The sequence below is a fragment of the Pinus tabuliformis genome, chromosome 8 (genome assembly GCF_031772625.1).
Source record: "Pinus tabuliformis cultivar Carrire ecotype Pingquan chromosome 8, CPIR1, whole genome shotgun sequence".
In the NCBI taxonomy this organism is placed as follows: Eukaryota; Viridiplantae; Streptophyta; class Pinopsida; order Pinales; family Pinaceae; genus Pinus; species Pinus tabuliformis.
Window position 1 is genome coordinate 1,182,121,286 of NC_142294.1, and position 13,757 is coordinate 1,182,135,042.

At 36.0% G+C, this 13,757-nt stretch overlaps 2 protein-coding genes across 2 annotated transcripts in view; both read right to left on the minus strand.

Annotated features, from left to right (window-relative positions):
* Nucleotides 1-202: 202 nt before the first annotated feature.
* LOC149239563 (tuliposide A-converting enzyme 1, chloroplastic-like) lies at nt 203-712 on the minus strand. The gene has a single exon (XM_089369900.1). It carries the CDS (start codon nt 710-712, stop codon nt 203-205), a length of 510 nt encoding a protein of 169 aa, XP_089226026.1.
* Nucleotides 713-13,757, minus strand: part of LOC149239564 (putative carboxylesterase 3) — a 32,087-nt gene continuing 19,042 nt past the window's right edge. Inside the window, exon 3 of the mRNA XM_089369901.1 lies at nt 713-1,048. Coding sequence (XP_089226027.1) covers nt 713-1,048 — 336 coding nt within the window. The remainder of the gene's footprint in view (nt 1,049-13,757) is intronic.

Genomic DNA, 13,757 nt, shown 5'->3' on the forward strand with positions numbered 1-13,757 from the left:
AAAGAAAATCATCAGAAACAAAAACAATCAATTTCAATATTTGCGTAATGACACTTTCGCTAAAGCTATTACCCTGTAGCCTCTTATGTTTTTAAGGCTGTCCACTTTCTTCAATATTGGCTCCATAGTGCGGTTATTACCCTGTAGCCTTTCTGTTTCTGCAATGAAACTGTATATGCTAAACAATCATAGATATTCACCTTCAAATTGACAAAGAAAGACTCTGGGTAGGGTTCTTACAGTCATCAGAGGAGGAGGGGGAGGAAAAGGAATGCATGAAGTCTGAAATGCGTTTCAATGTGAGATATGAATTCTCAGATTTGGGACTGAAGAGATGGAACACATGGCCTTCACCTTCCGTCATAACCAGATCATCATCTTTTCCTTCCTTCTTTAAACCTTCATAGTACAGAATATCACAATCTGTCAGAAGATCCTTCTCTACCACAAATACAACCATTTGTTCATACACCAAAGTCGACAGATCAGGAGAATGGGGTCCAACTGGATTGCTAAAAGGGTGGTATTTATCCTGCCCTGGGGGGAGGACGATGCTCCATAGTGCATTCGACAACTCCTTAAAACCCTCTGCCTCCACCTGTGGCCTAACTTCGTGGCCAACTAGTTCTTTCCCATGAAAGCCGAGGTGAACCAGAATGGCCCCTTGGAAACACAGGCTAGCCCATTTCCTTCCACTCGCAAGGATTCCCATCTAATGCATGATGTTGCCTCTGACATTGTCACCTACCATGAACACCTTCCTAAAATCTGTGCGTGAAGCAAGCCATGCATCCATGTACACTGCATCCAGCACTACTACTTGATGGTCAAGCCATTCAATAATGCCAAAACAATCGTCATAAGCAACAGGGAGGCGATGCTCGAGAACTTTCTTGTACTGCACCAATAGGCATATCACCTTGGCCTCTATAGCCACTTCACTGACATTGTTGTGATAAAGCGGCAAGGTAGTCGTTCTGATACAGAAAGCCCCTCTGTGAATGTACACAAGTACCGAAACTTTCCTTTTTCCATCAGTCACTTCAAACTGAGGAAGGAAGAGCCACAAATATATAATTCATTCAGTGGCCTCAACCTGCTGGTGGGAAACCAGGTCTCCTCAACCTGTCCAATGGGAAACTAGGTCTATTAGCTATTGAATCACGTTATAACCCATAGAAAACATGAATAGTTTGAGTCTATTTAACCAAGCCTTATAATGTTGATAGTCTGGAAACCAACTAGTAAGCATAACACTGAAAACATAAATGTTGCCGGACATATACAACCAAAATTAAGTTAAAATTAATAGGAATAACTTCGACCAACTAATAATTTGATGATTCCACAGAGCAGAATATTTGGCACTTGATCCTAGAAATTCAAATTGCGGAAAATATGGGATATGCCACTCAATGTGGCCCAGGTGAGTGTTCTGATTCTGCAACTAAAGTTGAATAAGTTGGAGCTCTTTTTGAATGTCTTAGAGGCCTAGTTCATCCTCACTTTTCCCTGTTGCGTTAGTGGTCGCAGTCATTTCTTTGGCCACTATGCATCTCATCAACCGGTAGAGATGGATGGACTATCTAAACAGGGTGAGATGGTCACGAGTGTACCGAGTGTCCATGATTAGCTCCCCCCAATCTATGGCTGGAAGTTCAAGCTCAACTTTCAAATTCAACTTTACCTCCCAAGTTATGATCAATTTTTTCGGTTGCTCTAGGGTCCCTTCGCAGTATGCCTAAACTGTGGCTTGAAGAATCTTAGACTTCGTTTTCCTATTCCTCTTTCGCGTAGTCTTATATATCAGTTACTTATTTTAGATAAAATAACAAATAAATAAATTTTAACAGTTATAATATATTTATCATTTTTGTATGTAATTTTTTTTAACATCAAATATTATCTTAGTTCATTGAGTCTTCACTGTTAAAGAGCCTCTATTTTTGAGACATCACATGTCCAATTTGTTGGATTATTAAGATTATTGTATTCGTTGGATGCGGCTCTTTTGTAGGGTTGACTTAGATGTATCTCCCTTCCTAAGGGGGATGAGACATGGTTTAAAATGAATTTGTAAGTGGCTCTTTCTTATCGATTTCTATTGATCAAGTGCCAATTTCAATCAACAAGGAATTTATTTTGATATTTGTGAGGCTTTAGGGGCTATCATGAGTGACCATAAGATGGAATCTTCTATTGTTGGTTTTGATGATGTTATTACATGTATTCCAACTACTTGGAGCTTTATTCAGTGATGGGTTATTGTGATATGTCTAAAGGCCTTCCTTTTGTGGTTTACCTTTCCTGCATTTCTATGTGGGATTGATGTTTGAATACATTGCAACTTAAGCTTTATGTTTGGTAGTACAAGGATCTTCCTTTTTCTAGTAAACTAACAATGGAGAGAAGAATTCTTCAAATCTATCATACTTGTTATGTGTCAAGTTGGCTCCTTAGAAGACTTCATTTGACCAACTACAAAATATTATATGTTCTTATCTATGGACCAAATATGGTATATATCAAGATCTTCCCATGATTCCCTAGGATGTCTTCATCATGCCCAAGGATGAATAAGGCGTTGTTTTGGTCGATCTGCTGACTCAAGGTAGAATTTTGACTACCAAATGGGTGGTTAGATGCTTGGAGTATTCATCCCATTAGTAGGTGTTGACGTGACATAGATAACTATCAACCCAACATGTTGGAAAAATTAGGTATCTGTTTGGCCTATGTGACGTCATTCATGCTCCTCATACTTTTCAAATTTTTAGGTCCATAAACTTTAAGAGTATTTGGGTAGTTTGAAGGAAGGTGGATGATATGGTGCGTTGGTAGAGATTATCCAGTAGATCACATTGGGATTTTTCCAAGATACTAATATAAAGTTAGAATCAAGGAGGAACTTATATTTTTGATACTCCTCCTTTTTAGCAATGAAGTTTAGTAAAAGGAACATTTTCCTTTGGAGGTCAATCAGAGTCTCATGTAAAATCCAAGTCTTTTTGTGGTTGGTGACTTATCAAGGTCTCCCCTCCAAAGCATGGTTGACAAAAAGTGGCTCTACTAATGGAGAGTCCACCCCTACCAAGGATTAGAAATAATGAGTTATGTTTTATGGGAATATTCCTTTGCAAGATCTTGTTGGGCTTAGGTTCAATCTTAGTTGGCTCACATTCCTTAGGGTTATTTACATTGGTGGATAGTTTTGTTGGGAGATTCTAGATTAATGATTATGGACACCATATCTAGTATTTGGCATTATCTGAGAGTATATGCTTTATATACGTGTTATTGTAGGTTTTGAGACCTTTTTGAACAAAGGGGATGTGACCCAGATGGAGGATATTTAAATAGCCCAAGTTGTTCGGGATGGTCACTCTCGATGGGTTTTAAGGCTTTGTTGGGCTTGGGATCGGTCCTCTAATGAAGAAGAGAACCAGGGAGAAACCTAGAAGGTTAGCTAATGTGATACACACACTAAACATTAGTTATCATTAATATGCCTAAAACTATTAAGTAATACTTAATAGATATGATAGATAAATCATGTACACAGTAAAACTAAGCTATTGATAATATACCTAAAACTATTAATTAATAATTAATAAAATATTATAGAGAAATCAGACTAGCATCAACAATTAAAATACAATAAATTCTATACAAATAGCATAGCAATTATAATACAACATATAAAAGACTAGAACTTAACATAACTAGTTTAAAGTGTAAGATATATGTATTTCTGCAAAAATATTATGAAACTTAATCCAAATTTAATTTAATTTTTCAAGTATAAATTAAAATTAACAATAGTCCTTCACGCTAATAAATAAAAGACAGATAACTACAAAAAAATAAGCTTCGTATAATTTAAACCAACACAGATAAAATAATGTTTTCTTTAATAATTCACATCAAGAATGATTGATATATGCAGAAACCTAGCTACTGCATTCTAACTACGATTTCTTGGTCAAACTATACTAGAAATATGACTGTAATAATTTCTATGAATATAATTTTCTTCCAATTATACGTTTATGAAATAGTTTAATAAAACATCAACAAAATAAAATAAAAAATTAAAACTACTACAATAGAGGTATTATTTCAATTCATATAAAGAAAATGACATATCTTAGTAATCTAAATTTCTGGTGAAAATTCACAGAAGCCCAAATAAGAGGAATGTCTATATATGTTATCACCCTTAGGACACAGGCCACTGAAGCATGGTAATTATCAAATAATGATAAACATAAATTGTATTAATACAAATGAAAAGAATACAATGAAATTTACTATCTTTTCCTGGATCCAAGTCAGTGAAATGACAATATGTTATCTTCAAAATTCATAGAAGTAAACTTACTAAGAATCAAGAAGACGATAAAAAAGAAGCAATTATGAAAAATAAGGCTAGTGTAAGCAATACTTGATTGAATCAAACCAAATTAGCACACTAATAAAAAACTTAAAATTTTCCAATAGTCACTACATATTTTCCAACATTTCTCTTGATTTCTCTCTCCCCTTTCCTGTTCAAAATTAAATTCTTTTTATGCAGGCCCAAGAGATAAACTAGGTTTGAAGCTAAATCTGCAATTTAAACTATATTTTACAATACTACAATATATTATTTTTGACCTATTGGTCATATCCTAACTACCTCAAAGAAATAAACATAGAAGGACTAACAATTCATCCTTGCATAGTTGAAAGGCATCCACAATCACCCCTTTTTTGAAACCAATATAGTCACAAGAATAACTTGTCAGCGAATAAAGCAAAGAGAATCAACAACTTATAATGATAATAAAACAAAGTTTTCTTCGGGATCAAGATTTTGTAGTGACCATTTTAAATTTAGTCAATGAAATCAAAACAAAAACTTACCTCATAAATCCCTTGAAATATAAATAATATATAGTCTTTATTAGGTAAGATTTGAATATGGGGAGATAACAACCTTGACATTCGAAGGCTCAATGATTATATCAATATCTCCTTACCGTGTTTTGGTTTCAATTTCGATAGATTTCTATATTTTTTATTATTTTCCCATAAATTATTTAGGGCTTTTAGCTAGTTTTTTTCGTGTAACAACTGGTTAAAATGATGCTCGAGGCGAGGCACTATAAGGAGAAGTTGTTGGTTCCATTACATGTCGAGTAGGGATGGATAAGAGTTTGTATTACTGTGAGGAGTATTTTCTGAATGACTATTTCCATCACACATATATTCATGACTGTCCCTAAAACCTTAGTTATCCTTAGCCTAAGGTTTACTCTTCTTTGGTGAACACTCTAGTGCTTCTTCCATATTGATGAAGACCTCCTATAAAAGGATATTTTTCCACCTATTACGTCAAGAATTTGATACCCTTCTTTCAATTTGTTTAACCTTCACTTTACACTGAGAATTATACTCAGGCTAACTAACCTCTTCTCGTTTTACAGACTTAAATCGAGGGTTACAGTTGGAGGATTTTAACTCATATTTTTCTCTAAACTTTGATTTTAATTCCACGTGATAGAATTTGGCATTCTTAGCCATTCTCCCGGCAACATGAATTAGTGTAACTTCAGGATTTACAACCCCATTATCATTATAATAATCTTCTTTCTCTGCATGGAAAGACTCATCGAGATCATCCTCAATATGAGGATCAAACGAAATTGAGTAGGATGGTGGAGGACTAGACAAAACAATAGTTTGATGACCTAGTGTTGATGCCCCGAAAATCGTAGTATGAACATTGGGGGATAACCACCCGGTCCAGACCTTAATACAGCTCCTTTTCCATTTGGGATGGTGGCTCCAACTGGATATAATGGGACCAGTTTCCCAATAATGAATAAAAGGGGAACGGATGAATGATGGATTTTTTAAAATAAATGATAATAGGTGAATAACTTAGTCTAATGATAAAAATATAAAAGACTACTACTAATCCTGGGAGCTTCTATTCTTTTTAAGTGTAGCGCTCGATGGTCTCTGTTCATTGACAGGCATATAGATGACTCTATCTAATAAACATAGACATTTATTCACTCAATGATAGCTTTATTCAAATAGTTGAACAAAGTGATTAACACAACATTGCTACACTTATCATTTATATTATCGATACATGTATGTTCAAAAGAAAAGCATGCTGTAAACATCCAATAGTGGAAAGTATAAAGAATGCTGTTAAAAACACATGCATATATCTGATAATAGCAAAAGCGATCAAACAACAATTCATATAAAAAGAATGAACTCAGACATAGATAATAGTACCATATGAGCTGCTAATCATTCCCAATATCAATCGCTATTTGAAATTCTTCTTCCGACTTGGAAACACTGTCAAATAAAGGCAGTAGTTCACATCCACATAAAAGCTTCGTTATCAAAATAAGAAAAATTAGCCCAGTCTTTATAAAAAATATGCCTGAAGTACAATAGTGCAACTTCAGGTTTTAAGTCATGTACAAAAACTTACGACCCTTTCTAAATACATGAAAGGGTCTATAAATACTAAATTAAATTAACAAACTACAAAATTAAAATGCTACTAAATTGGTACACTTAATCATAAATATCTTCTTCATGGCAATCTGGCAGTTAGTAGCATGATTCATCATTCTGGTTGTTTGCCCTTCGATCTGAGTTGGCATATTGCAAGCATTGGTTCCACTTCTGGAGGTTGGTTGAGACGAGAATTGAGTTGAGCAGCATAGGTGGCATCTTGTATATCGGAAATAATACACCCGATTGCATCTGTCATGCACTTGAGGGCAGCTCTCTGGCTATATGGTTTTACTAGGAACAACCAATAGGTGTCCCAAGTTAAACTATTAATACCATCAATTAATCTCCCATTCTTTTCTAGCTCTGGATAACATGACTGCTCCAATGTTTTAGCTGATGGTAATTTACCTGGAGTACATTGAGATATCATGTTAGACAAGTAGAGAGTATCATTAATCAATTCAACCAAATTAGTTGTTGTTAACTTGCACTTGGAAACTTCTCTCTCTGCCTTCATTAATTGGGATTGCCATTCCATAAATAGAATCTCTTTGTGGGATTCTAAGATTTTTGGCAGATTAGCTGCCTTCCCCTCATTAGTATCTTGCCACTCAAGGAAATCGGTCAAGGTTTCCTCGGTCTGCTCGAAATCTGTTCTAGCATCAACTGATTTATCAATTATGGATGATACTATGTCACATAGGGGTTCTACTTGAACAATTTTTTGACATAGTAGTTTGATTTGTATTACCAATGCTTTGTTAATTGTTAACGCTTTTGTTCTGAACTCGGCTAGCTGTGGAAGGTTCTTGGTCTTTTCTATTTGGCCTGATAATTGAGCAATTTGCTCATCTTTTGATTTGACCATTTGTTCATTTAGAGCTTTCAATTTCGCCAATTCTTCCGACAGCTCTTTCTGCTTTTGGATTGCGCTTGAATCAATTCTTTGTTTCTCCTTAACCAATTGCTCATTCAACTGATTATTTATTTGCTGTTGTGTGAGCAATTGCTGTCCTGCTTGTTTTGCCTTTAGTTGTGCTTCTGATAGTTGCGCTTGTAGTAAAGAGATCGCCTGGTCCTTCTCTTTTAATAGATTGCTTACTTCTGATGCCTTATCTATGGTGGTTGCCGAATAGGCTCCAGCATATTGGGACAATTTTGTTAAGTCATCAGAAGGATCAAATTCCTCCTTCCAAACCACACTGCCAGTCACTGTTTGTTTAGGGAATGGGGAAGGTTGATCAATCCTTCTCCTTTTTCGTTGTCGTTTTACTACAGCCTTGTGCTTTGGACTTTAAAAGACATCCAGTGGAGGTATATCCTCCACTTGCAAAATGATTTGATCGGAAGGACCCTTGGGAATTATCTCTATTCCTGTTGAAGGGGGTAGGCCACTGGTTCCACTTGGAACTTCTGTTGATGTTACATCCTGTGTGTCTGCCGCTTTTGATGTGTCAGCTTCCTTTGAGCTCTCAAGGTTGCTTATGATTGAGTCGAACTGCTGCCATTCCTAGAGAAATTTCGGGTCAATATGGGCATCTACATTCATGTCCATGCTGCTCTGCTCTTGCTCTTTTCTCTCCTTTTCCTGTTCTTTCCTCTGCATTTCTTCTTGTTCTTTCCTCTGTTGTTCCTGTTCTTCGTCTGCTCTTTTGTTTGGGTTTCCCCAACAATTTCTGATGTAGCAAGAGGTTGTTGTTCAGACTCACTTGACTGTGTCATTGGAGTCGTTGCTAACAGATCTAGAGGCAGAGTTTGCAACCTCTGTTCTCTAAGTCTGTTAAATTCAACTAACTCGTCATCATGATATCTCATTCTGTCTAGTGATTGAACCTGTAATAGCGACTCAGCTGAAGAGAATAGGTCATCAAACTCATCTTCTTTATGTTCAAATTTGGTGAGCTTGGCCTGTTCAAGTGCATTATAGGTGATTTTATTGGGATCAAATCGCCTGTTAGGTAGGGTGGCGAGATTAAGTTCATTAATTTTATCGGCTTCTTTCTCTGCATGTTTATAGTCATGCAGAGCGTAAACACCACATCTTAGAGGAAAAGGAGGCCAAACTTGCTTCTTTTTATTCCTAAGAGTCTGTGTAACTCCTTCGGATGTAATTTGATATGCTATCTCTCGTGCTAACAGTTTGTCTGGTATGTACAAAGGGAGGACATGAGGTTTGGCATGGCTGCCAAAAATTCTCACATAAGTGAATTTTTCTTCTCTGAACCATCTCCCTATGGCTGTCAAATCAATTTCTGCTAGTGAGGAAATCTTGGGAGCAGGTTTGTCAAAAATGGCATAGTGGATGGGTAACATGAATCCATTGCAAATTTGATATATATGATGTTTATGATGAGGTTTCCATAACTTCTGGTGGTATATATGAATGGGCATGGGGTCTTGCAGAGTCCATCTCCACCCCAACACAGGAAATTCAGAATTAAAACATAGGGTATCTAAAATGTAGGCACTATAGTAGAATGGGGGGATAAACCTTTCAATAAAGCGGGATTTGTTTCTGAATTCAAGCACCGCTGTTGCTAATTTATCAGACAGTATATTTCCCCAATCCATTATATCACTGTTGCATGCTGCCTCTATCAAAGGTACCATCTCTATAGTGAAGCTTGAGGAATCATGTAATCCCCAAAGCCTACACATCATTACTGTGTCATGACAATAAGGAGAACACAAAGAATCGGTAGAGTACTTACCCGAAGACTCATGCTTGTGTTTGGCCAGGTTTTTCCTCCAATCCTGTATGGGTTCTGACTCAATACCATTCTCATTTCTGAATTTCTCCAGAAATGCTTTGTTGTACTTCTTCTCTAGTACAATACCATTTGCCTCAAATCATCAGGTTGAAAGGAGCCGAACACTCTCCCGTCCATGGTACAAAATGTTCTATTTGTGATCAGGATTTCTTCAATCGCCCATTTTACCACATCTATGTATGGGAGAATCTGTTCTCAGGCTACTATCCGATGAAGGTAAGAATCTGCTAGATCCTTAAGAGTAGCATCAGACTTCCGGGTTGAGTCTGTTGTGGCTTGCACTGCTGCTATCCCAGGTTCTTCGGCTTCAATCAAGTTATAGATGCTTAGCCAAGTAGATTTACCAAGTCCTAGACATGTAGTGTCCGAAATCAGTCCCTTTTTACTTGGTCCTGGGTCGGCAATGTGTTGTCATGTGACTATCGAGGCGGAAGCTGTTCCAGTTTTCTTAGAATTCTTCCCCATTTGGCCCGAATTTGCTGCTTCAGAGGAACTCTGCACAAAAGAGAAGATGAACGTAATATGGAGAATTGGTGGTGCAAACCAAATATAAACAATATATATTCATCAATGCATAGCAGGGGATTAACTTAAGGTGGACGCGAATACAATCTCTGAAGAGATTTTAGCCTTACTGTTTCATTAAATGGCCGTTTAAACCTGTCAATCCCTTAAATGCTCCATATATCATTTATTGGCCGAGTAAGTCGTTTAAGCGTGGCTTTGATGTTTCGGCGGTTTGAGCATAATTGGATCACTTATTGGGAAGAGAAAGGCCTTTAATACTAATTAACCATAATAAATCCTGGCCTTATCAATCCTTTTTTGAAATCCGCGCTTAGTTTTATCGCAATCGGCGATCAGGAGAATGCTTAATTTGCTATATTGGTGTGCTTTTAGAAATCTCTGATTGCTGATAGTGGTATCGCTCATTCGCATCGGGAGGCTTTAAGTGAGGGTTTATAATGTATGCGTGATACATCCCCGATTGCCGATAGCGATATTGCATCGGGGAGAAGAGGGGCCTTTAGCTATGATCACACGGCTTTTCGATATCCGATAGCCACTTATGCATTGTTGCGTCGGGGAAAACCAATGGGCCATATGTTATGCGCCTTTTGTTATTGCGATATGCGATTTTGCGATCGCTTTATCGCAATAATAAAGGATTGTCCATTTGATTAAGTGATTTATCAAAAAGGTTAATAATGTTATTTATTTCTATTAAGACGTTTTTGAATAATGATAAGTTAATACCAATTTCATCTAAAAGGGACCCATTTCATATCAAAGTTTTGTAAGTAAAATTTTTATGAAATGGGGGGTTGCTGTATAGCACAACACCTAGGTGGTTAGCACTTTGGTTTTTTTTTACCCATTTCAAAGGAGGAATGTATCCCACACATTGTCATTTTTTATTAGATTATTCTTAACCAAATATAAATAATTTCATTGGGGAATAAGGATATGTCAAGGTTCTTATGTTGGGCCTGATAAGCCTTGGCCATTTTGACCAGGATTTTATACAAATAATATGGACCATTATGTTTATACCCAAAGAAAGCCATGAGGAGATGCATGTGATAAATATACACTAGTCCATACTGCCCGTAACGTTTTATATAATGGTGCAAGAAAAACAACAGTTATCATGACTTAGGCTTTAGGAAAGAAACCAACATACCTTTGACATCATATGTGTAATCCTTGTTGAATATAAATGTATTCCAAGGTATTTCATGCATAGGGTTGATTTTTGACCCTTTTTCCCTCTCTATGGGAAGATGGGTTGCTCCAACAATGAAACTAACAACCACGAGAATCTCAAAGTCGCCAACTTTTTCCTTCTTACCATAAAAGTTAAAAGAAAAGGCTCTAATTACTCCACTAAAACCCTAAAAGAGATGAATAAATTTCCACCATTGAACTTGTTGAAACAATTCCAAATATTCATTATATTTCATAATGATATCAACTCTGACTGACTCAATTCTGATCATAGGTAGCATGGCTACAATTCTAGTGTAGTTTCAGTTAGGGTTCGACATGAACAGGAGCTGTAATAAGCAGGATGGAAGTCTTCTAACACTAGTAACCTATGAAATGGCATGAAAAGCCCATATAGAGGAATAAAATGCATTGGAGGTGGAAACAAAACCCTATTTGATGCATTAGGTGTTGATAAATCTAGGGGCAGCGAATGGTGGTTTCTCTTCTTGATAAGTGCTTGTGATGTGTTTTTAATTTCACTTATTTAGCTTCTTCTTGTACTTATTATTATTGATGTTTTCTATCATCAACCAGTTACCAAAACATATATAAAAATGATACAATACGACATAGTATGTAGGTTATCACCACACCCAAAACCTCTCCAACTTGAGAGGAAAACCCACAAGAATTCTTCTTCTTATAGAATCTTCAATTGGCAAATTCCATGACCTAGACACTTGACCAAGATCCCCTCCAAGACCAAGTCAAATTCTTCTCCTTGATGTGCTTCCCTTTCACAAATTCAACTTTAGTCAAACTCGCTTCCTAATGACAACAGCTTCTCCTAAGTCAAAGCCTTCTCCTTGATGTGCTTTCCTTTCACAAAGTCGACTTTAGTCAAACTCAATTTCTAATGACAATAGTTGCTCCTTCGACCTCTTTCTCGAACCTGCAACTTCTTGACTGTAACTTGGCCTTAGTACATAAGCCTTAGGCCATGCGTGTGAGTGAGAATATGGACAAATTTTCCTCTTTTCTTCTTCGCTTGGTAAGTTACTTCCTCTTCAACAATTCGACTTGCAATATGAATTCTTTGTTACCCAAATTTGATCCTCTTAGAGCGACTATAGTTTTTGGTCCTTGCTATAAATAGATGCCTTAATATTCACATGTGTGAAGGAATTTTCCCCTAAAACAGATCAAGCAATCTTCACTCTTCCTTCTTCCCCATTTAATGGGTATTAGTCTCGTCCTTGTTTCTAGATTGAACTTTTGTGATGCTTGAGTGAGTCCCTTTGAGAGAGGTCAAATTATCCTTTATATAAGGGTTGTTGGGCTCCAAAATAGATCGAATTCACTCACAGGCCAACTTGATAATGCATATAGACCGACTTGACTTGTTTCTAGTATATTTGGTCTTGGAGGGGTTTCCTTGACAGTATTTAGACAAATAATTTTCTTGCAATATGTAACATGCCCAAATGGCTCATTCATACATGAAAATGACTCATAAACCCTAGAAGCTCTTAATTCGATATTGACCTATAAAATAAATTCCTCTTGAGCATGAAACCCATGCATCAAGAAAACCATATCAAATTTACTTTTATTTTTTGCATCGAATATATAAAAACATGATGACATAAGTCATTATGAAGATTGAACCTAGTTACATATTTCAACATTAGGCAACTGGAACACATGGTACTAAGTTAGTAATCGACAATAATCACCACTAGAGGAGTTATGACTGGGACTATTCAAATTATGATAATGGGGACTGAGGTGAAGAACTGTCCAAAACCAGAGTTTATAGGTCAAATGTATGGTGTCATGTCACAAAAAATGATAATGTTAAAATCAAAGAAAATCTCATTGAAACTACCAACCATCATTTCACCAAAAAATTAGTCAGAATTCCTCCATACCAGTGTCAAATTTTGATAGAACCAAAGGTTTTCTATTAAATACAATGAAAATCAAGCCATAGTGATAGTTTGAAATATCAATTAAAGTGTTTGGTAATGATCAATGGTATGAAAAGGTCATGAAATGATAATGTTTCAAATGTAGGTATGTAACCCTTTCCAAAACAAATATACCCGTATATCAATAAAACTAATGAAATCCAAATTTCAATACCATCAAATTTAAAATGACACATTTCACAGAGGTAAATAAACCTTACAAAAACAAACAAATCATTTTTGTGATAGGGTTTGAGATCGAAAAAGTTCATATAACCCATTGACCTGTATAATGTGAAACAAATAACAATTATATCTTGCATGGAATATAAGCCAAAAATAAAAATGAGGGTATCTATATGTAACATATTAAAGACTTTAATGAGAACATGTTGACTAGGTTAAATAAATTTATGACCCCATGAAGTGACTCAAACCACATAGGTCAAGTTCTTATTTCAACAAAAGGGATACACAACCTTATATAACAAGAAAAAAATAGATCAATAACTGTAGCAATAAGGCTTAAGATATTTTTTCCATTTCTCTGAAGAAAAATGCTTAATATGAAATGAGGGGAAATCCATATCACAATCTAGATCAAAACCTGTACTTAAAACCATTATCAAAATTTTAGTGGAAAGTCAATTATGAAAATTTAAAGAAAACAAATAAATCAAACGAGGGGCCCATATCATTTTTAAAATGAGAGGGGAGTCGGTTAGGTATCCTACAATTTGTGACTCGTTGGATGAGCTAGATATCTCTATTTTCAAAT